Source organism: Seriola dumerili, unplaced genomic scaffold, assembly GCF_002260705.1.
Source record: "Seriola dumerili isolate Sdu_G_001 unplaced genomic scaffold, Sdu_1.0 BDQW01000138.1, whole genome shotgun sequence".
NCBI classification, from domain to species: Eukaryota; Metazoa; Chordata; class Actinopteri; order Carangiformes; family Carangidae; genus Seriola; species Seriola dumerili.
This window is the reverse complement of record NW_019174393.1, coordinates 5255894-5282531: the sequence shown is the minus strand read 5'-3', so window position 1 is coordinate 5282531 and position 26638 is coordinate 5255894. Positions and strand designations below refer to the sequence as shown.

The window sequence follows — 26638 nt, the reverse complement described above, 5'->3', positions numbered from 1 at the left end:
CTGATGTTCCCACCACCTACAAGCTCAGCGTGACCTTCTGTTCACAACTTTTATCTGTAACTGACATGGGGAAAACAACAATGGGCAACAAGACAGGCAGACGGGCACGTGCCAACACGCTAAGCACTGCACCCTATTTTGACACAGCAGGAACGCATGTTTTCCCACACAGGCCGTGGAAACCAAACATGTTCTCACAACTGTTCCTCTAAGATGATAGCGGAGAGGTTTATGTAATCCTCCACCTATGTAATCAGAAGATCAGCACATCTCTGATTTTTTTTCTACAACCACCACATAGCATGAAACATGGTGGCATGACTGAGAAGCATCTATAAAAGATAAAGACTGTGCTTTATTAGAACAGAGGTATCCAACATCCCTGCCGGGCCCATATGCTGTGTGTGAGACTGGCCACAGGGTAGGACCAGGTCTCATTCACAGATCCACTGCAACCAATTAGGCTTACTCAGGTCGCCACATCAAATAGCTGCTTAAAATCTAATGGGATTAGTTGTTTTTGCATGTTATTGTCCTGCTGATGGGATTTTCGTCTACAAGACACACATCTGAACCTGCAGAGGTTTAATCTCTTTTCCAGATGTTTCATCCTCCATTATTCACATGTGCTGGGAATTTTAGAATGATGCCTTGTGGAGCTTTACATCATATGTCATCAGTAATGGATCCGCATTGCGAGGCATGTGAATTCCTTCAGAACTGAGAGAAATGGCGCATTGATTTTAATATTACAAACAATCACTGGCTGTGGCTCCTCTGCAGCCCAGAGGTGCAGCACTTCAGTCTCTCTGTAATGGAACTTTGTGTGGGCTGAGAGCTCACTGACGTTGGCTCTCACAGAAACCTCCACATGAAAACGCTTTTGCAATGTCATATCGTGGAGAATAGACGCAGTTATCCAGACGACTACAGCAGTGGATTGTGCAGCAGATCAAACGGGCTGGCCTGGGGCGCATTATATCAGATTTCATTTTGAGTTGAGGCCCTTCATTCATTTCTGACATTTACAGTTGGATCGGTGCACCCCTCTCCGAGGCCTCTTGGCTCTCCATCTGCACTGAGGCCCCACCAGCCACTCTGGAAAAACCCAGTGCATCTGACTTGCATTGCCTGGCTCCACTTGTGTGTTCTGTTTGGCCCGTGCCGCTGGAGGAGGAGAGCGGGCCAATTACCAGCCGCCGCTCCGAGACCAATATGATGTCATCCTCCCGCTCCGCCATAACAGGCTGCAGATGAGAGGGGCTGGGCCTCTCAGCAGCCTTATTCACTTAACGGCAAGCAGGAAAGAATTAAAAAAACTCAAAATGGTATTGAATATCTGTGAACATTAACATTTTTCTTCATCTTAACTTACTTATTATCCTTTAAAGTGGTCTCTAATGCATCACAGCCTGTTAGGAGCACAACAGACTGGAGATAGCAAAGATAATAGCTCACTGTTTATCTCATGAGCCAGAGCACCTTGTTTGAATAAGACTGATAACAGCCCATGAGAAAACAGTGGGAATGCCATTGTGTATTAAGGCCCGTACATTTCACAGATGTGAAGCGGATGCGAGTTTTCAGAGGCAGAACCTCAAATGTGTTATCAACGTGACCCACCCGCACGAAAAATCACCTGGATGATACAGTTGTTGTGCCTTTCTCGTTTGCAGCAACTCCCTCATTCCTTGAAAAGCTGCAGTCAGCAACTGCGTCCCCACATATCAAAGAAGAGAGTTTAACAATAACTCTGAGAGTGGTGGAAAAAAAAAAAACACTGAGAAATACTACGACGCAGGCCCATGCACTCATTCACACTCCAAACACACAATTGAAAAAACTCTGGAGACTACTGAAGTGCTGTCCCAGAAGGTCTTGCATTTCCTAGGAAGTCTTGAAGCCACATCAGAGAATCTGAAGGGGCCTGTGGGCTGCAACAGATCTCCTCTCATTTCCCCACATACTACATCTCCAACGCCCACCGACCACACTCTACATATAGACTCTGGAGATGATATAAAGCCTGTGCTGATAGCAGGCCACAGCTCAGAGTATAAACAAATGGCAGCTTTAACTGTTTAGGTGAGTTCGGCTATGATTTTATCTCCATGTGAAAAAAAAAAAAAGAGTCAATCTGTATCTGTACAAAGCATTAAGGGGAGGAGAGGTATCAGCAACTGTCAGCAGTCATTTGTGTGCAGAGACAGACTTTGTTTGAAAGGCAACCTGCAAGTTATGTGTGAAATGTGGAAATTGCAGAAGTTTTCACTGATGCTGTTCACACTAACAATACTCAGGAAGTCTTCCGGTTCAACAGCAGATCTTTACTTGATTAGTTTCATCTTCATCTGTGAAACGTAAATAACTGAGGTTAGCGTCGTTGATGCTGTGTGTATACAGAGATACACTTGCTTTACTGTGCGTGGGTAATAAGACAACAATAGATAAATAACGATAATGATGAATTAAATACCAGTTTTGCTTCATAATACAGTCCATCCTAGGAGTCGTCGTCTTGGCACCATGAATATCTGTAGAAAATTTCATAGTAATACATCAAATAATTGTTGATTGATAATTTCAGTCTGGACCAAACTGGATGGACCCATTTGTAGAGCCATACAGCTAGCAAGTCTAAAAATGATCACCTGTAGTCTTTAATCATTCAGTTCCACCATAATATGAGAGAGCCAGCCGGCAAAAGTCTCAACCATCACTGAAAAGTAACATACACTCAACTCACTGTCACTCTCTTCCCCATAGCTGAAGATACATTATCAAGAACATCTATTGGTATTTGTTGTGGGAGAATGAAAAGCTTTGACAGTAAATTCCTCTCTAATTCTTCACAAGCCACAGTTCAGATATGGCTCAGGGGAGGGAGGGAGGGAGGGAGGGTGAAGCGAGGCCAGGCACTTAACCTCAGCATGAGGTGGTAAAGGAATGGACTTCATACCTTTACAAATGAAAAAAAACTATTGGTTTAATAATTCATGATTAATTAAGGGTAAGAAAAGCTGTCATTCATTTTCAGCTCAAAGTTTTGAGATTCAAAACACTGGCATATCATCAGCTGTGGGCCCCGGATAGGACATCCCAAAAGAGTCCCTAAAATATCCAAGGAGGCCCTGGATGATCAAAGAGACAAGAGACAAGAGACGCCATTTTAAAAAGCCATTTCAAAATGAAAACATAGCAGGGTGGACATAGCCTAAGCTAACTGACTCTCTGCCAGAAAGCAACAGGTGTATTTCCCAAAATCTCGAACTTCTCCTTTAAGGGTCCACAAGCCGAAAAGGTTGGGAACTACTGATTGGTTGCATGTCATCTCACTCTGCAGTCACTGTCAACTGAAGGCAAATAAAACCAGAAATGATTGGTTTTAAGGGGATATGAACCACAGCTTCCATGCAGACATCCAATCAAAGCTCTACCCATCACTTCTGCAGAATGGATGTCTGTACACACGACAAATGAAGGATGTACTTCAGTCCTATCATCCTCTTCCATGGGGGCTGACCCCTCTCTGTAAGAAGACCCCAACCTTGTCAATGTGTCTTTGGGTCTGTGTCATAGAGACTGTGTGAGCTATGCCCCGCTTCGCATTCCTCTGCCATCCAACCTCTGTCCAGCCTGGACTTTCCCACAGAACCCTAAACCCTGTGAATGAGAGTAGGCCTTTGTTTCAGGCATTTTTCATCCTGATCCCAGCAACTTCCCCATGGTGGAATGCAACAGGAATGCCAGCGCCAGCTACCTGGCATTAGAGAGTCTTTGTGCGGAAATAGGAGAGGCTGAAGGAGAGAGCAGGTCAAAGAGGTTTGACAATGGATAGCTCACTTCTCAAGGTGCCCAGCCCGTATTATAGCGCTAGGGAACCCGGGTCAGGTCTCAGACATAGCAAGGTGCACCAAGGAGAAGCGAATGAAATTTCTTTCTTTTTTTTTTTAACATCTAGGTCAGTTTCGCTATGAGCTCTGTCATTATCACATCTGTCAAGTTTTATCCAACTGCACAAATTATTAACTGGAGCACCCATGTAGCAACTGATTGGCATGCATACACAAGCCACAGCTGAAATGTGTGTCTGCAGCAGTTAACAGGTTGTTGTAAGCTTATCACTAACTGAGAGCTGGAACGGTGACGCAGCGGTTACCCTCAAGGTGTAATTCCATTCATTCCTGTACACTGAGAAAGCAGCGAAGGAGAGTTTTAATTTGAGCGATGCCATGTGAGGATGAGGATTTATTATGATGCAATCTGATAGATGATAGATGAGTTCTTTTGACTCAAAACGTCACAACAGGAGTTAATTTTCGCTTCTGGGTTTTGAATGACATTCAGCTGTGATTCTGCAGCTGGTGCAAAGCAGCGCATAACCAACATGAAAACATCTAATACCAAAGATAACAAGACATTCACACTGATAGGACCGGCGGAGGGGCCACCAGTGTGGAGTCACTCGCTTTGAGGCAGGACGCTCACAAACTGACAGACAGACAGACAGTTACCTGGGCCCGTCAGTAAAGCCATTTCACCTGTAACCTGAGCAGCCTGGCTTCTGAGACGCCGGCTGATCTTCGCTGGATCCTGTCTGACGATAAGGAGCTGAGATAAGGCGCTAAATGAAGGGTAACGAAAGAACTATGAAGACAAATGTGGAGCATCAGGTCACACTGAGGTGATACTACATGTGATAACCACAATTACGAAGGGGCCTCCACTCACCTCCTGTGAGAACCAGCATCTGCAACCTGCTGCCAACTCCTCTCGGCTGGAAGTCCGTTCCATAATAAATATAAATAACCTGAAAAATAACTGAGATTGAATACGTATGATTAGCTGCTAAATAGCAGTGTCACTTGCCATTTTGAGTCAACCAAAATGAAGCGAATCAACCCCAACCCTAGTTCTAGTCCAAACCACCCAGACCAAATTTGAGCTGCCCTATTTCTTTGCTGTTCACTTATAGCAGTTTGACTGTTCGACATCCCTTTTCCTAGAAAACTCAGCAGATGTTGTATTTATTACACCAGGCTGCCAAGAATCTCGGGGAGGACAACTGAACACGTGAGGAGAAAGGGAAACTTTGTGTTGACCAGACTCCCCTTCTCCCTCCTGAGAGGAAATTTTATGAACTCACTGGGGAAAGATAAGGCTTCTTCCTCGACACGACCGCTCATACTACAAATTCCTCTGAAATCGCTGCAGTATATTCACAGACCAATGTACGTGTTCACACCTAAAGCTAAGAGATAGTTGCCAGAATTCACTGCCATGACCTAAATATGAACCAAGAGCTGCCATTTTGAAACTGGAGGTGACAGGTCACAAATCAAAGCAGAGCATAGACAAACCTTCCTAGATGGCTATAGTTATATTTTACGTCTGAACGTAGCTCATTTGAATTATGGAGGATTTTCTTTTTATAGAAAAATATGAAGATACATTTTCAGTTGTGTGCTCCTTTATCTGATTTACCAATTTTTTTATATGAGAGGAAAATCTAAGTCATGCAGCAGACATTTGCCTTCAGTTCTTGTTTGCTATTTACAAAAGCAGACTTCACCATGGTCACCAGGCCTGAGAGCGAAAGAGAATCATTTCCTATTTGAAACCTCATTATGTAACCGAAGGATAGCTGTGCGAGCTGGCTGCCACCCCTGAAGCACCCATGAGATTTCGCTGTTAGGTTAAGTTATATAGGATTAGAGCAGATGAGGGGCATCAGGATGGGGCTTGTTAAAAGTCTTGGTTTTGACATTATGGGAGAAACATCTTCCTTAACACAATCATTTCATAGGGGAGTTTACCTACAAGTTTAACAGTCAAGTCCGGCCGCCATTCACAATCTTTGTTCTGAGCAGAAAAAGGAGAACAGTGTAGAGACAGTGCACAAATTAGTTCCTGTTGAGGCTGTAAAAGTAAAACCAAAAGATGAAACCTGTAAATTCTGAATGAAAAAGACAACTGAAACATTGCCCCACAAGCCAAATCACAGAGAGTTAAGTCACAATGGCTGTAATTGTTTTGATGTTTGTTTTATTATATAAAATCATTATGCCATAAAAAATTTATAATTTCCTTGAAAACAGCATGTAAAAAATGGAGCTAAAAACCACATTAGCTGTGTAGTAATGATTTACAAGTAAAAGCAGGCTGGTCTGAGCTAAAACTAAAGCCAAATTTACTTTCCCTATTTCTTCTCTGTAATTTGAAAATATGAGTTTGATGAACTAATATCTTAGTAGCTATTTCACATAAATAATGGGGGAAGTAACTGGATGTTGGAGAAAAGACAGTAACTAGACTGTTAAAACTAACCAACTTTAGCTTAGCAAAGTGGTGGTTGCTGCTATCTCAGTGTTTGACTTGGGTGGAAATCATGCAATTGGTTAAGCTGTCTTTAAATCACGTTTAAATAAATTAAAATGTTAGGTCATTAATTATATTGATTTCAATGACACATTTTTACTTTTTTATGTACTATGTGGCAAAAGATTTCTGTAAAACTAAAATTAAGAATCTGCAGCAATGCTAGCCGCTCTGTGAGGCTGTACTTAGCACCACAGTGCTTTGAGCTAAATGCTAACATCTGCATGCCAACATGCTCACAATGACAATTCCAACATGCTGATGTTTAGCAGGTATAACGTTTGTGATATTCACCATCTTAGTTATCATGCTAAGATTTGAAAGCCTAATAGGGCATGAGTGTCTGTACTACATTTTATGGGAATCCAAAATCCAAAAGTTCACTAAAAGTCAAAAATGTCAAAAAGAATCACCAAAGTCATTAGGATTATCCCCTGGTGACTGGGAATGTACAACTTCATGACAATCCATCCAGTAGCTACTGAGACATTTCAAAGTGGTGTACCAACCGACAGACAAACATTGCCATAGAGCCAAGCTGCTTGAATGGCAAAAAAGGCATAAAATAATAATACATCCATGATTGCAACGTTATTTGTTACACAGCTTGCCAGCCAGTTCACAGTTCACCGTCACTGCCTCCTTACTCTTCTCTGCCTCTGTATGAACAGCACAAGTCTTATTCTTTGACATTATTGTTGGTGATCATCATCAAACGGACAGAGGGCTGGAATACTGGTTTGCTGTGTGTTGCATTTGAAAAAATTCAAGTCAGGCACAGGCATTTGCTTGTGAAACCCTCCACACAAAAAAGGGAAAATTTAAGAGTGGTTCTCAAATAGCCAAATTCCATTTTCTCCTCGACGCATCACAGTGGTGTGCTCACCTAGTAACTGGTAAACACACATCAACAATGACTAAAAAGCATTAATGAACCTTGAGATATTCTCCAAAGAAAACAGTTTAAGTGTTGCCACACTGCAAAGCTTGAGGAATATCATCCCTGCTGCTATAGCCTATTTGCCCCAGTAGGGCTATGTTTACACCAGATATCTGCCCCAGTTGTGCTTTTAATGATTTATTGTGTCAATCACTGTCATTGCTGGAGAGATTTAAAACAATAGAACATAAGGTATCCCTAGCTAACTAGCTAACACCTGACCAAGTTAAAGAGCTACAACTAAAATGCAGATTATGATCTGCCTTGAAGTGTTAGTGAAACCACATCCAGGGTCCAGAGCTCAACGTCAGACAATAGAGACAAAGACCTCATGCATGTGTGACACGTGCTCGAAAAGAAACTAAGACGTCTAGTCGGGTTTCACACAGTACATGTGGCCTTGGGGCGTGTGTCACACTGCTGCATTGTTGGTGCCTGATGCGGTCAATGTCAGGGTGGTGCTGGACAGCTTCTCATCTAACATCTAGAGAATAATTAGTTCTCTGGAAATTGCGAAGTTATCGTATTTAGTTATCCTATTTGTTCACAATCAGGACTACGAGTCTGGTTATTGAGTGGGGATGCATTTACCAAACACTGAGTATTACACGGTGGTGGAAAGTAACGAAGCACATTTACTGTATTCATGCACAACATTGAGCCATTTTACAGTACAACTACATTACAGGTATGTTGTACTTTTTTACTCCAATACATGTACCTGACCGCTTAAGATAATACTTAAACTACCCAACAGTATATAAAATGATTAAATCAGCTCCACCTTGACCAGCTATAGCATTAATGGTGCTTACACATTAATGCATCAGTAGTATTGATCCATGCAATATATAATAACATGCTGAAAGGGGCTATACTGTATTATTATACTTTATGTAATAGTATATTTTGATGCTCACAACTACTTACGTAGTTGTGAGCAAAACTTTGGATGCAGGACTTTTACTTGTGACAGAGTATTTTCACAGTATTTTCTGGCTTGTTAGGGGCAGTGGAAACAAGCTATGAGCCCGACATATCACCTTTTAACTTTGCCTATTTAATAATTGAGCAGATCAATATTCTGGCTACCTGGTGAATATTAGTTCAACATTCACTTTCCTTTTACCTCTGTTTTTTGTCTCTACCAACTCCCGAGGGAAATATCTGGCTAATCAGCTGCTAAATGCTTCACTTGGCCCACCAGCTAATGTTAGATGCTAAGTTTGTCAGTTGCCTGCCATCGCCAAAAAAACTAAAAGCTATGAGAGAAGTAAGAGTGAACCAAAACACTAAAGTTATGGGCCAGAAAAACAAAACAATGAGCTGAAAGATGCTAAAAAAAACTGCGTAGAGTTCAAAGGTACTGCAGAGTTGGATGATAATTCTCTCTGGGTTTATCACTAAGAGCCATCCCTTTTCACAATACACAGATACATATATATATATATATATATATATATATATACATATAAATATTTACTATAGCTGAGTACTTCCAAAACTAAAAACTGATAATAGTAATGCACAATATTGCTTGTAAATCCATCTATGTACCCAATGTTGTAAACATACATTAATAGTCTTTATAATGTTGACTGTTTCCAATGTTAGTGTCTTACTTGCACCATGTAGAGGAGGATGCAATCTCATGTCACAAACAACGCAATACAGCTAACCATATCTTTGACACTGACTCAAGTCTAGACACATGCATATACCTGGCCCTGGTCTTTGGTTTGAATGTGGGAGGAAGATACCCCCCATACAGAGAGCTGCGCCTGTGCTACATGGCAGTGAGATGACTAAGTATGAGGCCTGCTGCCTGTGGCACTGTGCAGGCATGTTCCATTCTGTCAGAGCTCTGCAGCACATAGGCACCATTTCACACGGTCCCCCGACTCTTGGCCAGGCGAGTGGGAACTTCAGCAGCTCTGCTGACAGCCTATACCGAGCACTTCAGCACTGCGGCTGCAACTGCAACGTTTAACCTCCTTTCATTATGGTGGTCTCCTGAATGCATTCTGATAACAGATATATACAGAACACGAATGCATGTGTTCTGAGGTCAGGTGGTGGGAGGTGTGCCGGTGTTGTTGCATGAACAACGAGCAAAAAAAGCATCAAGGTGTAATTGTAAATCAGCTGTAATACCAGGTAAAAGGGCTGCAGATAGTGAGAAAATCCAATACATAACATTTTTTGTTGTTGTTGTTTTTGGCAGCCCAAATGAGAAAAAATGACTTCATTGTTCTTCATGAGTGACTCATTTATTATACAGCAGTGTCAGGAAAATGAACACTGAGTCCTATTGCAGGTATTTCCCCCAAAACAGTGAATATCTAATCTAAGCATTCTCCTCAAACCACCCCCCCAGTATCAGAGACTGTTCACATTGTGTGTGGTCTCAGGGTGGAAAACCCTTCTGTGTTTGAGTCTTGAACGCCACCTACTGTTGCTTGGCAGAAATTGATTTGCTGGTGTAATGTGTAATGTATACATTTCTCTATGAGCTTTATGAAGTCAGGAAAAACAATAAATATAAAATCATTCCCCACATACAAAAAAATCAATAATTACATAAAAATATTTAAAGCATCTTTAAATTCCTATGGTTTGCGTACTGATCCTTAATTGCACCTTGTTCCCATATTAATTCATCCGCATCCAGACACTCAGCCGGATAATTCAGGTTGTTGTCCCTCCTCCTTCAGACCTCTTCTGTACATTAACATGTATGCTGTGTGCCTGTAAAAATAATACAGAAATGTACAAAGGTTTTGCACCGCTAAGTTGGGACAGGAAAAGGAAAAAAGGAACACATAACACTTTTTTAATACAATTAACAGGACAAAAAAAAGTGAGAATATAACTTCCAGGTTTTAGGCAAAAAGAAGTTTTTTGTTGAGAGACAAGACAACGAGACGGACGATGGACGACGGACGGATTTCCTCTATTTAAAAGTTTGAAAGCCCTCATTGCAAAAACACGGTCACCTTCAGTCTTTAATCCTCACTGAGGAACAGACAATAAGGTTTTATCTTAAGATCTAAGACTGTTTCTGTAAGTAAGAAGATAAAAGCTCCATGATGTCGGGAAGTCAAGCATTAAAGCATTATCAATAAAAAACCTTAAATTTAACTCTAAAAAAGCAGCATGAGGCCGGTTTAAGCAGGTATAAATGGGAGTCACATGTTTTTGTTTTTTGCTTTTGTTGTGTGAAGTGTAGAAATTTGTCTTTCTGGGTTATAACATGTCGATTAGTGAGTTTTAAAGGTGCTGTTAGGTGGGTTTGTTACCTTAGGAGAGAGCCAGGCTAGCTGTTTCCCTGCTTCCAGTCTTTAGTATAAGCTAAGCTCACTGGCTGGGGGTAGTAGCTTCATGTTTAGCATACAGATACATAAGTGATATCAATCTTGTCATCATTCAGCAAGTATCTGCAAGTGCAAAAATGCATTTCCCAAGAGGTTGAACGGTTCCTTTAAGAGGAACTCTGTAACCTTCTTATCAAAAGAGCCTATACAAGACAAAGCAAACACATAAATTGATGCTGGGCAATTTACCTGCAGCTTCCTCCAAATGTTCGCCGCACATCTTCCCAGGAGGCCTGTGTGTTGGAATGAAAAGCCTTTGTAGGTCATGATGGTTTAAGTAGCAAACTTAAGACACAAATTCAGACTGTTTTTCAGAAAAGTATTCAACAAGTTCAAAAGCCAGAACTGTATTCAAGTGAGATTTTGTCTTATTGGACGAACCTGCTCTATGTGGCTGTCATCTGCATAGTGCCAGCGCTGGTTCACCCTGTCACGGACGTAGGCAGTATAGTGCCCACACAGTGCGCTACCAGAGTGCACTACCACTGCATACAGAGTGTACTTGCACTCATTCTGGAAGAGCAAATAAAGTTTTAGATGTAAAAAAAAAAAAAAATACAATATCCAGATACTAGATAGGAAATACAATTACCTGGGCAAAGTCTGGTGAGAATCCCTCTTTAACAATCTCAGAGAAGTCAAAGGTTTCTGGAAAAGTAACCCTGCAATAAAGTTTTCGGGTGGAACCACAGCTATTTCGAAACCGTTTCAGGTGCACGCACAAGATACGAGGCAAGGAGAGCAGTTTGAGACCCTGAAAGAGAAATGAAAGAGAAAAAAGTTGATGACTCTGTTTGTTAATATATTTTCGGGTAGCATTTAAACCAAGCCTCACCTGCTTGGATGGAGTCTTAAATCCACATTGCGCACAAAAGCAGCGATTTATGCCCGTCAGCTCCTGCTCCGCTAAGAAGGAGGATATGCAGTCTTCCTGAAAACGTCACATTAAAAATACTTGTAAATTGAAATCCAGGAAAGTTCAAACTATTAGTTTGAGATTTTAGGAAATATGTTTATTTGCTTTCTTAATGAGAGTTAGGTGAAAGTTTTGAGACAACTGTCAAGTCTGTAGGGTAAATATGTAATGGCAGCATGTAGCTGGTTAGCTTAGCTTAGCATAAAGACTGGAAACAGCTACTCTGGCTCTGTCAATAAAAATTCTCCTACCAGCCCATATTAAACATGTTAGATCATATATTTCATGTACAGACATAAGAGTAGTATCAATCGTCTCATCTAATTTTTCAAAAACGGTTTAAAACTATCCACAAAAAAGAAACTGCACCAGAGAGTTGTGGTGATCTTCCTTTATATGCAGAGGAAGACTGAGCAGGTAGCTGGTGTGAGTCTGGACAGAGGTGCAGTTTAAACACCGCAGGTGCGTCTCCACAGAAATCTTGTACAGATTCTTGATTTCAAGAGCCTGGCAGAGAAAGGGAAGTACATTTAGATCACGCACTTATTGGTGAAACATAAAGAATGCTGATGATTACAGACCAACCAGTGCTTTGTCATCCATTTGCTGTTGCATGAGGTTCAGGATGGAGAGGAACACCTCGTCGGCGTCATGCTGCACGTTAACTGCAAAACAACATTCCTGTAGTCACAGGTTGTGAAATAAACCACATCAGTATGAGACATCGACCGTGCAAGTCTGCGGTTCTTACGTCGAACACAGTTTCTGTCCAGGCAGCGGAGGAAGTCTTCATGGGGAACATGCTGAAGACGATCGCTCTTCATGGCTGCGAGAACTCTCTTTAACTTCAGAGGGACATTACCACGGTCCTCTCTCAAACCAGCTGCATCCCACCTTGTGCAATTTATAAACCACCATTAGTTTTTTGTTTTTTTTAGCATTTCTTAAACACCTGAGAAAAGCAGCCTTTTTTCAAAAGTTTTTTTACACATTAAAAGCATTGTTTGCCACTATGTTGTTGCTCTGTCACTTCCTTATAGGCCCGGAATATATCACAACTTCATTATCTTACCTTTCTAGCAGGTCTCCTACTTCCCAGGTAGCAGAGAGGGTCTGCAGTAAAGTGTTGGCACAGCAGGACAGACAGTAGTTGCTGAGGCCTCTCATTTCTGGGACAAAACAGGGAGAAGGTTATCCATCACTGGGTACATCCATCATCAGGTGCCCACCTAGAGGCCCAGGATGCCAATGGGGCTTTGAATGTGCAAAAACACCCACTTCATATATATATATATATATATATATATATATATGTTATTGAAATAAATAAATTAATCATTTATGGAAGAGCCAGCAAGAAACACATTTGGTTCATCGGTTTAAGGTTTTCCTCGCAAACAGGTAAGCCTCAGGGAACGTTCCCTAAAGGTTCCCTAAAGGTTCTCTAAAGGTTCTCTAAAGGTTACACCTTTAGGAAGGTTTGCTGAAGGTTATATTTTTTCAACGTTCCAGGAACGTACGCTAAAGGTTATTTTTGAGGAACTTTGAGGTTCTCTGAAGGTTCTACGAACAAAACCTCCCAGAAGCGTCTTAGAAACACCTTCCAATGCAAACCAAATACGACTACAGCCTAAAACACATCAATAATTGAATTGATACCAGTTTGATACAGAGTCAAAAACAAACCGTAAAGTTAAATTTTCACAACGGCATCATACTTGAGTTTTTCTAGTTACATTCAAAACATATTCAACATCAACACTCATCAACATCACCGATGGTCTGCTTACCGTGGTGGAGGTCCCTCCTGAAGAATGAGTGGAGAAACCCACAGATCCTGTCACTCATAAGGACAGACTTTACTTCTGACAGCGTCAGTAAGGACGTGGGGTTCAGTGGGAGAACAGGAGTCAACGGTTTCGGTCTGTTCCAGTTAAACGCTCCCGTCTGTTTCCTGCGTAAACATCACCGTCACATCAGCTGCTGCACGGGATCACTTTCGTTTTAAAGGTTTCTCCGCGCAGCGTCGCTTCGCTTTGCTGAAATCGAAACTTAAAAGTTGCCATGCGCAGAATGTGAATAAGTAAAGCAGCGAAAAACACATTTATGAGCTTTTTGTGACAATTATTGAATTTACTTTATATCAATAAGATCTATTGCATCTGAAGGCTTCTGAATTGTGATATGTTCCCATAGTATCTTAAATATACACAAATTGAGCCTATACATATGCAGATTTTTTATTTTTAACCTTTTCCAGTTGTTCCAGTAGTTGTTTACTACAGTCGTTTAAGTCTGAATAACTTTCAAAAGACATAAACCACAAAATCAAACTGGAATCTTCATTTATTATTAGATTTTATTTGCATGTATTTGTTGTCATGTTGCTTGTAGTGGTATATATACTGCCATTATTTTGACCTCTGATGCATTCACCATGGAATGACTTTGCTATTTTATTATCAGTCTGTGTTATAGGTGATGTAGGTGCAGCTGCTGAAAAATCTCAGTCAATCATTGTCCTGGTTAAATGAAGTACTGTAATTATGATGTTGCCTCATGATGGAAAATCTGGTCCTGCAACCTTCAGGATGTGTGAGTCAGGACCTGAGGTGAATTTATGGGAGTGGAAGAGTTCAGTGATGTGCACACTAAAGGCTGAAAAAACATCAGCCTCTCACAGTCTGTGGAACATCTTGACAGTATCACAAGTCTGTGGTTTGTAGCTAAAAAAAACAACACCGCAGGAAATGTTCTTGTTCCTTTGTTGATTTTCATAGGGGCAAAGCCATGTTCTCTCAAAAAAAGAAAAAAAAAAGGAGTCAAAAAACAATGGACAGAGTGTAAGGTAGTTTTCTGTCTTTTACAGTCCTTTGCTCTGAGGGAGAGAACGGGAGTACGGTGCAAACATGGAACTCCACATCTGTTTGAGCATCTGAAGAAGTTTGGAAATCCACATGAATGAAGACGGGAGAGCTGCGGGAAAAGAACAGGAAGAAATGCACCAATTTATTCTTAATCAAATGTTTTATATTTCAACAATACCTGTGTTGGCTGATAGTGACATACAAAGAGAATTTTACCCAACCTGGATCCATTTGGACAAAGAGCATGTAGAGAAGGACAGCTGCCAGAAAGATTCTCTGTAGACTGAATGAGCCAGACCCGGCTACCCTCAGTTTTCTGTATAAAAAACTGAGCATGGCTTCAAGTTTACGGATTACAGCACCTGTAGAACACGAACACACTCAGAAATGCTGTCTGCATTTAATATTTGTACTTCAATGATTTATTGAAATGCATCTAATCAGGAGCTGAGCTGAAATTTGTGACCTTTAGTTGAGACGGTATGTGCACTGATCTCGGAGTTTGGGCTGCAACCAGGACTTAGAGGTGGTTCTTGATTCTGCTGCTCTTTTTCTACTACAACATCCAGCGCTGTCTGTCTCTGGTCTTCTGTGAAGGCACCGCTTCCAACCTCGCCAACGATCAACTCCCGAGCCTCCTCCGTGTGTCCCAGAGGCACGAGGACGTGCAGCAAGTACAACTCTGCGACGGTCCCGAACCCTGATACTCTGCTGTTGGACGGGCTGTGTAACCAAACTCTGGCTGCCTCCTGCATCACAGCTGACTCACCCACCTTAGAGTAAAGAAGTATGCTGCCAAAATGAGAGAGAGAGTAGATTCAATATGCATTTTAGAACTGAAGTGATTAGTCCATTAACTGATTAGTCAACAAAAGATTATTTTGAAAACCTTTGTGATAATCGTTAATTGTTTCAGTCATTTTAAAAGCAAAAATGCCAAATAATCTTTAAATGTGAATCTATATGATCTGTTTTTCTTGTCATATAGGATAGTAAATTCATGTTTGGGTTTTGGACTGTTCAGATCAAACATGAAAACTGAAGACACCACCTTGAGTTTTGATACATTTTTTCACTATTTCCACAATTGATTTTAGTTAATTCATTAATTGAGAAAATAACAGTCAGATTAATTGACAAGTGATTAAGTGACAAATAATCAAGTTGATGCATTGCCTGTTCAATGGTCCAAAATCTAAAAATATTCAATCTACATTAACTAAAAAAACATAAATTGATGACGCTTCACTTTAACAGGGAATAGTTGACAATTTTCACTCTAGCCTATAACTCACTTGAACAATTCATCCGTTACTCAGATTTGTTGTTAAATAATTTTCTGTTGACCTAATGGATTAATGGACTGATTGTTTGAGCTCCACTCACCACATCTGCATTATTTTTGCTGGTATTTTCTCTGGGTGCTCGTACTGCTGAAGGACCCAGGAGAGGACACCCTGCCACTGATTCAGCTCCGCCAGGGCTTGAATCCCTAAGATGCAGAAACCAGCTTTCAACTCTCCGCACCTGAGGAGGCAAAACACACAAAGTCACAGTTACACCAACATCCAAGCTGCACGGAGCGTCCATGGTGCGAGCTTCAGACTTTCACCTGTTGTCCTCTGAGTCCATGCTGGCGAGACTCTGCAGACCTCTGTCGCAGGAGTCAAAAGCCGCCTGGAAATCCTTGTGGACCATCATCTGCTCTGCAGCCGCGTCCAACATGTTGAACATTTGTGTGAAGGCAGAAGAGAGCGGAGAGAGGACTGCTGACCGAGCTGCTAACCAGCTGGTCACGACAAATTTAAGAGAAAAACGACGGACACAACTGACTAATTACAATGCCAAGAGATACTGCTTCACGTTTAGCAGCTAAGTTTATAGCTGGAAGCTAAATAAACCTGCGAGGAGCGTTAATATGTACGTTATATTCTCCTTAAAACTTTTTGTTTACAATCCGCGATCCCTCCATCTTCCTCGCTTGACGCCACCGGCCAATCAGACGTCACGGTCTTCAGATCGGCTGTTGTAGCCAATCACGTTGCAGGTTCTTCCAACTCACGTCATTGCGTTTTTTTCCTCGTCTTGTAAACACGTGTACACCGTGGTGTGTGTGTAAATTTAAAAACCTACCTCAAACTACGTGTTGATAACGTAAGTAACACTTACTGGTTACACTGTGGAATATTTCTAACAGAATTTAGCACGTCTAATTAGCTACCGTTAGCTTTAAGGTGTGTGTTGTTGCGAAATAATCCATGGTAGCACCTGGATAGCTAACTAGCTAGCAAACTTTACTGAGCTTGCTATGGTATAAATTAACTCCAAAAGTAATTGGAGTGGGTGTAGTTAACTCATACAAAGTCATGTCATGTAACTACAACGAATTAGCGACAATGTATAGCCTTAACTTTATATTCAGGTGATGTGTGGGCAAATATGTCCTATCTGTGATCTCGTGTCATGTAAATCGTGAGAACGTTCCTTCTTTTACATTAGTAAACCACTATTAAACTACTTTGTGTTGAAATTTATATACATGAGGAAGTTATCATCAAAAACAAAGTGATGGAGAGTTTAAAGAAAGTATAAGCTGTCCAGTGAGCTGACATGTTAAACATCACATAAGAACATAATTTCTCTTTATGAAAAAATAAGTGTAGGATCCTAAAGAACTGCCTGTCATGACCATATTCAATTTACCAGTAACATCACTGTCTATAGAGGGTTCTGTCATGTATGACTGACATGTTATTGTTTCCCCTCAGAACATCCTCAAAATGGCAAAAAGCCTACGGAGCAAATGGAAGCGGAAGATGCGCAAGCAGAGAAGAGGAAGAAAAATGCTCCTAAGGAGCTGGCTCGTCTGAAACAAGCTCTGAATCTGGACAAGAAAGGAGAAGCTGCCATGACTGATGTGCAGGAAATCGCCACTGTGGTGCCAGCTGACAAGATCAAGAAGACGGATGTTGACATGGCAGAGGCAGAGGGTGACGGTGAGGGACTGCTTGAGCACAACATGGTCCACAGGGATAAACAGCTTTAACGTTGTGGCTTTTTACAGTGTTTGTAATAAAAGACTCAGACCAGGTTAACTTTTTGCATTATTCTTGGTTAGTTGAGAAGCTGACATCAAGCTACAAAGAGTTAGAGGAGCACAATTTTTTACATCATACACTGAGCACTTGACATTGATGAATATTGTGTTACTTCTGTCGGTCAGTTTGACAGTGAGTGCCTCCAACAGTGGGACTGTACGTAAATGATATTACCATTTTGTTTTTGTGGAATGTTTATTTATTAAAATCTTTCTAATTTAGCCAATCTTTGCCTTTTGTGTTCCAGATGGGAAGATGGACATGGATAGCAAGCGCAACAAGGCAACACTGTTGGATGAAAATGGACAGTACCCTGCGTGGATGAGCCAGCGGCAGGCCAAGAAACTGAAAGGCAAACGGATGGCGAAGAAAGGCGGCAAGGGCAAGAAGAAGGGTATCGCCTGGTGAACCTGAGGAGACCAAAAGACCTTTGCTTTGCTTTAAAGACTTTTGATGCAGAAACACAGGAGGATCATTTCATGTATTGATTAATGCGTGATAACTGTCACCTTCTGTTATTGGATCTCATTCACTTCAGTGGATTACAAGATTCATGGTCGTGCCACAGAGCCTGTTATTGTAAAGTAATTCACTGAAGGAGCGTGTTTGTTCTTATGGAACAGCAGCACCACCTTAATGTTAGGAGGCAAGTTTTAACAAAATAAGACTCGTACAAAATGTGTCTCCCCTTAGCTCGTCTTAATACATCATAACAGTGCAGGTGATAGGTATATATTCTCTACTACAATTTAAATCTTTTCATATTCTGATAAAAAAAAAAATGATTTACAGATTCATGTCTTGCATTGTTCAATATAGGTATTTGGTTAAAGGGGCAGCCTCGTGGCTCAGGTTCAACTTGAGGGAGACTGAGGACATTTGTTGCATTTTCTCTGCTCATTTCGTGTTATCTCTGTTGTCAGACTTTAAATTAATGCAGAATATTTTTCAGATTTTGCTGCATTTGCCACGATATAGAAGGTATATGCAAAACCATTATTGAATGAACTGTGTTGTAGATAAACCTTTCACATGTAAAAACAGTAACTTCATTTGTTTTGTTTTTTCAGTTTTTAACAACACTTTGTTTCACCACATATGATCATGATTAACTACAATTCCAGTGAAAAATGATAACAGCTCTAATGTTACTGTAAATTGACATTGATGAAACATGGATAGTAATAAAGGATGTTGCTGTACAAACAACACAAAGGCGCCTGCCTATAGAATATTTTATTGACTTCAAGATACAAGATGTAACTCCTTGCCATTAACATTTGGTGGTCATAAAACCCTAAGACACTCCTTGCCACAGACCCCAAGCGAAATGTTACAGTAAAAGGTTTGAAATCAGCTGATCAGAATGCTTTTTGGCACAAGTTTGCTGTGCTCAATTACATAAATACAGTTAAATTTCTTCTGTCGAAAAAGCTTGTGCAAAGAAAAAACCCAACTGCCTGAGAATGACGCTCTCTACATCAGCTGAACGTAAGCAGCCGGGAACAGACCGATGCGTCCGTTACAGTTTCCCTTCCACCATCCTTCATCGATCATTTCTATGTTGGTGATCTCATCACCTGGGTTGAAGGAAACCTCATCATCCGCCTCTGTGGAAAAGGAACAACATGATTTGTAGATGCAAGCGTGGAGTTGATCATTAAATGTCAAAATATGAAAATGTGAAGAAGTGTCCTACCTCCCTCATAGTCGTAAAGTGCTAAAGCCTTCTGGCCACATGTCAGGTCTTCGTAATCGTTGTCCGCATCTGTAAAAGAAAACACTGAAATGAACCGAGTGTTTCATATGTGAGAGCGCCGACGTTTAACTGCGGCCGACTCAGACACAGACCTGTCGATGGAGGAGGAGGTGGTTCAGCTAGGTCCTCGTACTCCCCTTCATCCACGTCCACCTCAGTTGACCTGTGAGGTAGTGGCGGGGCGTCCTGTTCAAGGAAATCCTCTGAGTGGGGCTCGTCGTATATCGCTTCATCCTTGAAACATCAGCAGAATATCTTTGATTTCATGATCTCAAATCCTGGAGATGACCTAACAAAACTTACAATCTTAGCCCCAGTTTTTTTACCTCTCGTGTATTAGCGTTACGTTTGAGTCGCAGAGCAAAGCATCTGTTTTTCTGAGCTGTTAGTCTCTTTGAACCATCTGGACTGAGACAGTTCTGTATGACATCCCTCGGCTTTTTAGTCATTAACAAAAACTATTTGTCCCTTAAGATTTATGTCTTCATTCAGAACCAATGGGCTTAGGGCTGAGTGAGAGATGTACTAACACATTGTTGGTTTTGGTCTTTTCATGACATTTGATGACAATAACAAAATTATAACCTTATCCTTTAAACAAATGAATCAAATTAAACTATTATTTGGTACAACTGACGTTTGATTGAATCAGTGTCTTACCTCTGCCTCTGGCTCTGGCTCTGGCTCTGGCTCTGGCTCTGCTTCTGGTTCTGGTGTTTCATATACCTCTGGCCTATGGTGGTGTATTTCTGGTTGTGGCGTGTCATACTCTGGAGCCACGTCTGGAACAGGTGGTGGACGAATTTCCTCCTCTCTGCTGCTCTGTTCCTACAGGAAAACACAAAACGGTCACAAATACGGTCACAAATATGCATATTAACCTGTAATTAAATTTTCCCTCTTTACATATTTACAGTGCACGTTTTTACCTGCTGTCTGCGTTTGGCCTCCTCTCGCTCTCTCTTCTCTCTGGCCTGTCTCCTCGCTCTCTCTTCTTCTACTTTCTTCCTGTTCTCTTCGTCTGAAGCCTTGGCCATGCTCTCAAAACGTGCCTTCAGCTTTCCTGCACCTGCACTTGCTGCATGAAACAGATAGACATTTATATGTGATATATGTGATATGTATATATGTATATATGAGTGCAGTGCATTGGCAGTGACCTCTGTCCAGTTTCCAATGGTTTGAATAGAGAAACAACTCAACACTTGTGGATTTAATGGGGTTGTTTAGAGGAAGAAAATGAACATACAGGCCTCCAATGGTTGTGTCTTTTCATAAGCAGAGGAAGGGGAGTCCATATCTGAGAAGCCGGCTGCGCTCTAGAAGAAGAAGTACTCATTTAGAAAAGTCAAAAGAGACAATTATCATTCAGCTTTCAGTCTTTCAATCCAGGTTACTGCTGGAATGATTAGTCAATTAGTCGATAAGTAAAATGGCAGACAAAATGAACAATTAAAACAATTAATTAGTAATTTTTCAAGGAAAATGATTTGCTCCTTATCCGTGTTTTTGTATTGTCAAGTATAGCAAATATAACATCACACACTCCTGCCAATAAGTATATTTGATTTGATTTGATTTGAATTAGAGCCCAGTTCAACATCTCCCAATTAAAAACTGTGTTCTAGGAAATTGTGATGGAATTGTTCTACTATTTAATTACAGTTTACAGAAAAAATAATTCATCAATTAACCCTGGCAGATTAATCAAGAATGAAAATAGTGAGTTGCTAATACTTTGGCTAATACTGACCTTATCCATGCGATCTGCCTGTACTCCATAGCGACCACCAAAACCTGCTGAATAATCTAAACAGAGATAAATTTGTTCAGCCTGATGAACTGTAAGTCCTCTGATAATTCTTTATTCTACATGCGTAGGTGTTGTCTCACCTTTTTGAGACTGATGTTTCTCCGTCTCACTCTTATAATCATAGCCCAGCGCTGCTTTATCTACTTTCTCCTTCTCAATGCCAAACTTCCCTCCAAATCCCTTTGAATAATCTGGTGAAAATTAACAAAGAATAAAGTGAATGGATCTGAAGCAAAAACGTGTCCAAACGGACAAATGCTACAACCTAAACTCACCTTTCTGTGACTGATGCTTCTCAGTTTCTCCTTTATAGTCGTATCCCAAAGCAGCTTTGTCCACTTTCTCCCTCTCCACCCCGTACTTTCCTCCAAATCCCTTCGCGTAGTCTGTTGAAAATAACAAATGCAAAATAAAGCAAAATCTGAGGCCAATTGTGTCAAAACTGGCAAGTGACACGGGTTAAACTCACCTTTTTGTGACTGGTGCTTCTCTGTCACGCTTTTATAGTCGTACCCCAAAGCGGCCTTGTCGACTTTTTCCTTCTCCACCCCGTATTTTCCTCCAAATCCCTTGGAGTAATCTACAACCATAAAAGATTGTCAGGAACATGTTGAATTATAACTTCTACCTTCTGTTAAGTAAGAAAAGGAGAATATTGTATATTAGTAGCTGGACAGTTGACCTACCTTTCTGAGATGCATGTTGCTGCGCTTGCTCTTTGTAATCAAAGCCCATGGCAGACTGCACAGATAACACAGAGACTGTATTTAATAATAATAAACAAATAAATAAGAGATTACGTTTATTAGATAATAATAAACGTAATCTCTATCGCACCTGTCATACAATGCTTAAAATGCAGCTCAAAATACTTTACATCATATTGCATAAAAACATTTAGACAAATAGACAAATTATAAGGTGGCAAACAAAACAGTAAAATACAACAGAACAGAGGAGAATAATACATTTTAAAAGGAATTAACAGAAGTTGCATGTCAGATATTCATGGGCAGGTTGTTCTATAGTTTTAGTCCATATTAACACAAGGCTGCCTCTCTATATGTATTTGTTTTTGTACAGAGTAAAGAGGAAGAGACAGTCTGCAAAGTATGGAGGTGCTAAATCATTCAGAGCCTTGTAAGCAAGTAATAAAATTTCTAAATGGATGAATGGAGTCAGTGCAAAGATGCTGAAGTAGGTGTAGTGTGCTCTTCTTTCTAGTTTCACAAGCTGTGAGCAAAAGAGTCCACTTATCCTCTAACCTTATCAACACGGTCTTTCTGAACACCAAATTTCCCGCCAAACCCTCGTGCCGCATCTGTCTGGGAAGAGTGCTGCTCAACCTGTGCCACATAGTCGTGACCCTTAGCCACCTGGACAGAAGAGACACATTCATGAACAAATTCAGCCCGTGGTTAATATAAGCAGGTGATGCAGAATAAAGGACAAAATAGATCAAATCTGGCAGGACATGAGAGGAGAGTATCAAAAAGTTGTTAACCTTGTCCATTCGGTCCTTCTCCACTCCAAACTTCCCTCCGTATCCATAGGATGCTTTGGGAACGTGCTCTTTCTGCTTCACCTGCTCATGCTCCACAGCCACCTTGCTTCTGAGCTCTGCAACACTGGCAGGTAACGCAGGGGTCACACATACTGACATCAAAATGGCTGTGCACAGAATTGCGCACCAGTACATATCCTGCTAGTGATATTTGTCCTTTGAAACTTGGGTGATTCATCAGTATTATCGCAAATACTCTTTACTTTAAAAGACAGAATAGGTGAAAGTGTAGTATACTTGTCGACACAGCACTATGTTGAATACATCAGTCTCTGCATATGTGTTTTGACATCGTTAGGGAACAATAGAGCCTGGTTAAAGTTGTGACTGTATAAAGAGATAAATTAAGTGTTAAGATTCAAAACCAAGAAGGTTCTTCTTATTAACGACTTACAACTTTATAAAGGGGAAGCAAAACTAGTAAACAGTGTGTTATTCCTATATTCAGCACGACTGCCTGAATTTATGGTCCCTTCATGTCAGCAGTGGTTTAAATGTCACTGTCAGTGTCATCATCATATATTACCCATATTAGGAGACAGTCGCTGCCTGACAGCCTGTGCTCTGCTCTCACTTCCTCTTCCTGTTCCTACGCAGCACCCATCTTCTCTACCCATCTCCTTCTTCTACGCAATCGTTTATCTCCAGAAACAGGTTCTGCACCTTCGTACCTGATGTGTTCTTTACGTCCCGAGCCCTCGATGGTCTTGGCTCCCCACCGCTGCTCCTGCTCTGACACGTCATTCTGAAACACAAAGGTACAGACTGAGGATGACACACGAGGCTGCGTGAGGGGTTTTTGCACCGACATATATTTTCTCCACAGTACCTCAAAGTCAGGGTCCGTCTCCCAGTCGTCCCCCTCTGCAGCCACCTTCATGCTCACATTGTGGCCCACGACTGACTTCCACATCTGTGGGGGAATTAAAACGATATAAGCAAAACAGGACAGTTACATTCAAGACAGCATTTAACAGTGATTAATGGCCTGTTAATGTGTCCATACATGCACATATTCAAAACTGTCACACTTTATTTATTGCGATTATGGTACAACCACAATGCTCTGACCACCACTTCCTGAAGTATCCAAAAAGGAAGTTAAGATATATTCAACATGAAACTTTATTTCCCCATAATGAAACACACTCAAAGTTCTCAGGTTGTAAAATGAGAAGAAAACACAGCATCATAACAACAAAGCATTTAAGATAATTATATGACTTTATATTTTATAGAGCATAAAATCCTCTGGTAACATTACTTCAAGAGGGAGACTTAACATATGTTGAGAATTAATGCTAGGCTATTAATTGTCAATTTCATTTTAACTATAATAAAAAAAAATTGTCATATTTTACTATCATCAAGTGGTAGCTGTATGTTAGTAAATATAGTAGAAATAATACTGGACATACAGTGCAGGTGCACGTTAAGTTAGAAAAGCTATCTAATGTTAGCTAATGTTAGTCTTACTGTATTGTTTTAGCATTTTGAGGAAGTCTGTCGCATCTATAGCTGCATTAAACTTTGGGTCATACTTGAACTAACGGTCAATTGTACAATAGTTTAGACTTCGTCTAGCCAACTTCCTTAATAAAACTGACACATGAACAAGATAAAAGCACATAAAACATAACAGCACTGCTCGTTGAGTTAGTTTAAAGAATAAAATAACGTTACCTTTGACTCGTCAGCGCAGGAATATCCGTGTTTAGGTCGATATTTCAACCACAAAGTCCTCCTCAGTTTTTTTTCACACAGGCTGTGACAGTCTGATGGGCGACACAAGAACGAGCATCCAGTGCACGTGAACGCGCGTTAATGTAAATTGAACAAATGTCATCCCTATTTGTCATGATTTCACTAATAACCGACAACGGATTTGCCACTGTTGACGTGTTAATCATTATTTAAATACATTTTTTAAAATAAGAAAATAAATAAATAAAAATGTTGCATTCAAGTGCTCTCGGGAATTTAAGTATTCGCCCCCCAGTTTTAGGATAGGCTACAGGAGCTGCTGCAACTACTTTAGACCTGTTAAACACACTGATACTGACTATAATGGGCTGTCATTTGTAGTCACATTCTTACCTTAAAGTTTTATTTTTTGTATGAGCAGAACTTGAATGCAGAAAGGGCTGTGATTTAGCCAGTTGTTGTGTAGTTGAAACACTTGGGGGCAGACTCGCACAGCTTTAACAGCAGTAAGACTCAAGAACCATAATGACTAAAACATAAATTCATAGTCAAAAGTTTGGCTTGTTTTTTGTAAGGAGAGCATTTTGAAATAGGCTTTTTTGTACATGTTCAGATGTGAGTCATGGCTCAAATCTGTCAAATTATCTGGACAAATAACAGATAGCCAAAAATATCCATGAAACCTGGTTCAAGCACGTCAGTTACTATTCAACAGTTCATTTCCCTCCAGAAAATTTCACATCCTGCATAAAAATCTGAGATACACTTCATTTGAAGCTGTAGCCTTTCATTGAGCAGTTATTTACTATTTTCACTTCCATGTTGTTTTTTAATTCTGTACTATGATCATTGATTATTGTTGCAAAACCTTTTATTATTGACTTGATTTATTATCATCCAAACTCCTCAAGACTGAGTCAAAACTTGCTCTTCACTTACACTTAGAAATATTGTTTTATCTAAAGCTTTAAAAGTGGTAGTGTGTTTATATAATTCTTCCTCCCATAAAGAGAAGCATTTTAGTGTTTTAAAGGCCAGCATTTAATTGTGTGCATTTCAAAATGTTACAGTATGTCACTATTTCACTAGACTGGCATGAACCTGAGCTTCACATTAACTATCAGAGGTTGTGGTGACCGAAAGCACGGTCAGATCAACAGCCTTTCCATTCATCAGTGTTTGTTTATAACGCAAAAATCAGTGATTAAACCGTTTATTCTTCAGTATTTCACAGATAAAAGGAAAAACAGTGTTACCATTTGCTGAACTGAAATTAAAATTAACTGAGCCCAAATAAACATTAAACAAAAGTCCTAATGTAAGTTTAAAAAAAAAAAAGTCCCATTGTCAGTTTTTTTTCTAGACACATAAATGAGTAAATAATTAATGCTTGACAAGATCGGTCCCTGATCTAAACCACCAACACTTTTAATTACATTTTATTCTTCTATACAGCCCTTTTAAACAGTTATTTACAGCTGTGTGTAAGATGTGAAGAACATTAATTTAGAAAGACGGTGAGTACAGAGTGATTCAACAAGAGTGTAGATAGTGGAGAATTTGACAATCTCAACTTAAGATGAATAAATTATGCTACATCAGAGTAGTCTATAATGGGATGGATATCAGTTTAAAACAGCAGTCTTCCTCCTCTGGAATGAATCCACACTGTGGTTACATTGCACCTTAAGGCAACTTCATCTGCCATAAAAACTACACAGCAAACTGTAAAATCTAAATCTGTGCAACAGAAGCATGGACAGGGAATCATCCCGGACATGAAAGAGGGAAAACCCACATCCAGCTGACAGATGATACAGGTACATATGTACAAATAATGTGATTTATATAAGAGGAAAGTAAAAGACAATGAAAACACACAAGAGGAATGTGTAAGAACAGAAATTGCACTGTGCTCCGTTTTTTGTGCATTAAATGAGTAGAGGAGGAAGAGACTGGACTATAACACCCCGTCCTGAACCTCAAGCCATCTTAACAGAACAGGTCAACTTTTTGGGAAATGCACTTATTCCCTTTCTGGTGAGAGTTAGATGAGAAGATCCACACCACGCTCATGTTTGTCTGTTAAATATAAGGCTACAGGAAGCAGCCGGTTAGCTTAGCACAAGGACGGGCAACGGGGAAAATCTGTTGGACGGAAGAAAGTACTCTTTCATTTCAACTTAAGTAAAAGTACCGTATTATCAGCAAAATGTACTAATGAC

General features: G+C 40.4%; 4 protein-coding genes across 5 annotated transcripts; 1 reads left to right on the top strand and 3 right to left on the bottom strand.

Moving 5' to 3' along the window:
- Window positions 1–9562: 9562 nt before the first annotated feature.
- Window positions 9563–13567, bottom strand: usp18 (ubiquitin specific peptidase 18). The gene is made up of 10 exons (XM_022749231.1): window positions 13399–13567; window positions 12681–12777; window positions 12360–12502; window positions 12194–12273; window positions 11978–12115; window positions 11528–11623; window positions 11285–11446; window positions 11074–11205; window positions 10882–10925; window positions 9563–10066 (listed from the first exon to the last, which is right to left on the bottom strand). The coding sequence occupies exons 1-10, from the start codon at window positions 13454–13456 to the stop codon at window positions 9994–9996; spliced, it is 1023 nt and encodes a 340-aa protein (XP_022604952.1). The 5' UTR covers window positions 13457–13567; the 3' UTR covers window positions 9563–9993.
- A 210-nt stretch (window positions 13568–13777) lies between these two features.
- Window positions 13778–16623, bottom strand: pex26 (peroxisomal biogenesis factor 26). 2 transcript variants are annotated; one of them, XM_022749228.1, is made up of 5 exons: window positions 16088–16623; window positions 15862–16002; window positions 14942–15267; window positions 14678–14837; window positions 13778–14584 (listed from the first exon to the last, which is right to left on the bottom strand). In XM_022749228.1, exons 1-5 carry the CDS (start codon window positions 16207–16209, stop codon window positions 14431–14433), a joined length of 903 nt encoding a protein of 300 aa, XP_022604949.1. In that variant the 5' UTR covers window positions 16210–16623; the 3' UTR covers window positions 13778–14430. The 2 variants fall into 2 exon arrangements, with proteins under 2 accessions (XP_022604949.1, XP_022604950.1); XM_022749229.1 differs by having other exon boundaries at window positions 13779–14584; window positions 14697–14837.
- A 632-nt stretch (window positions 16624–17255) lies between these two features.
- On the top strand, window positions 17256–18616 carry llph (LLP homolog, long-term synaptic facilitation). Its single transcript, XM_022749230.1, is given in 3 exon segments — window positions 17256–17297; window positions 17300–17471; window positions 17821–18616. Coding segments are annotated over 3 exon segments (375 nt in total). The 3' UTR covers window positions 17982–18616.
- A 178-nt stretch (window positions 18617–18794) lies between these two features.
- Window positions 18795–24488, bottom strand: LOC111224655 (src substrate cortactin-like). The gene is made up of 16 exons (XM_022749226.1): window positions 24393–24488; window positions 23539–23622; window positions 23381–23454; window positions 22650–22773; window positions 22411–22521; window positions 21832–21886; window positions 21615–21725; window positions 21421–21531; window positions 21226–21336; window positions 21086–21141; window positions 20582–20651; window positions 20262–20410; window positions 19993–20160; window positions 19425–19566; window positions 19273–19341; window positions 18795–19183 (listed from the first exon to the last, which is right to left on the bottom strand). The coding sequence occupies exons 2-16, from the start codon at window positions 23620–23622 to the stop codon at window positions 19050–19052; spliced, it is 1569 nt and encodes a 522-aa protein (XP_022604947.1). The 5' UTR covers window positions 24393–24488; the 3' UTR covers window positions 18795–19049.
- Between the last annotated feature and the right edge of the window lie 2150 nt (window positions 24489–26638).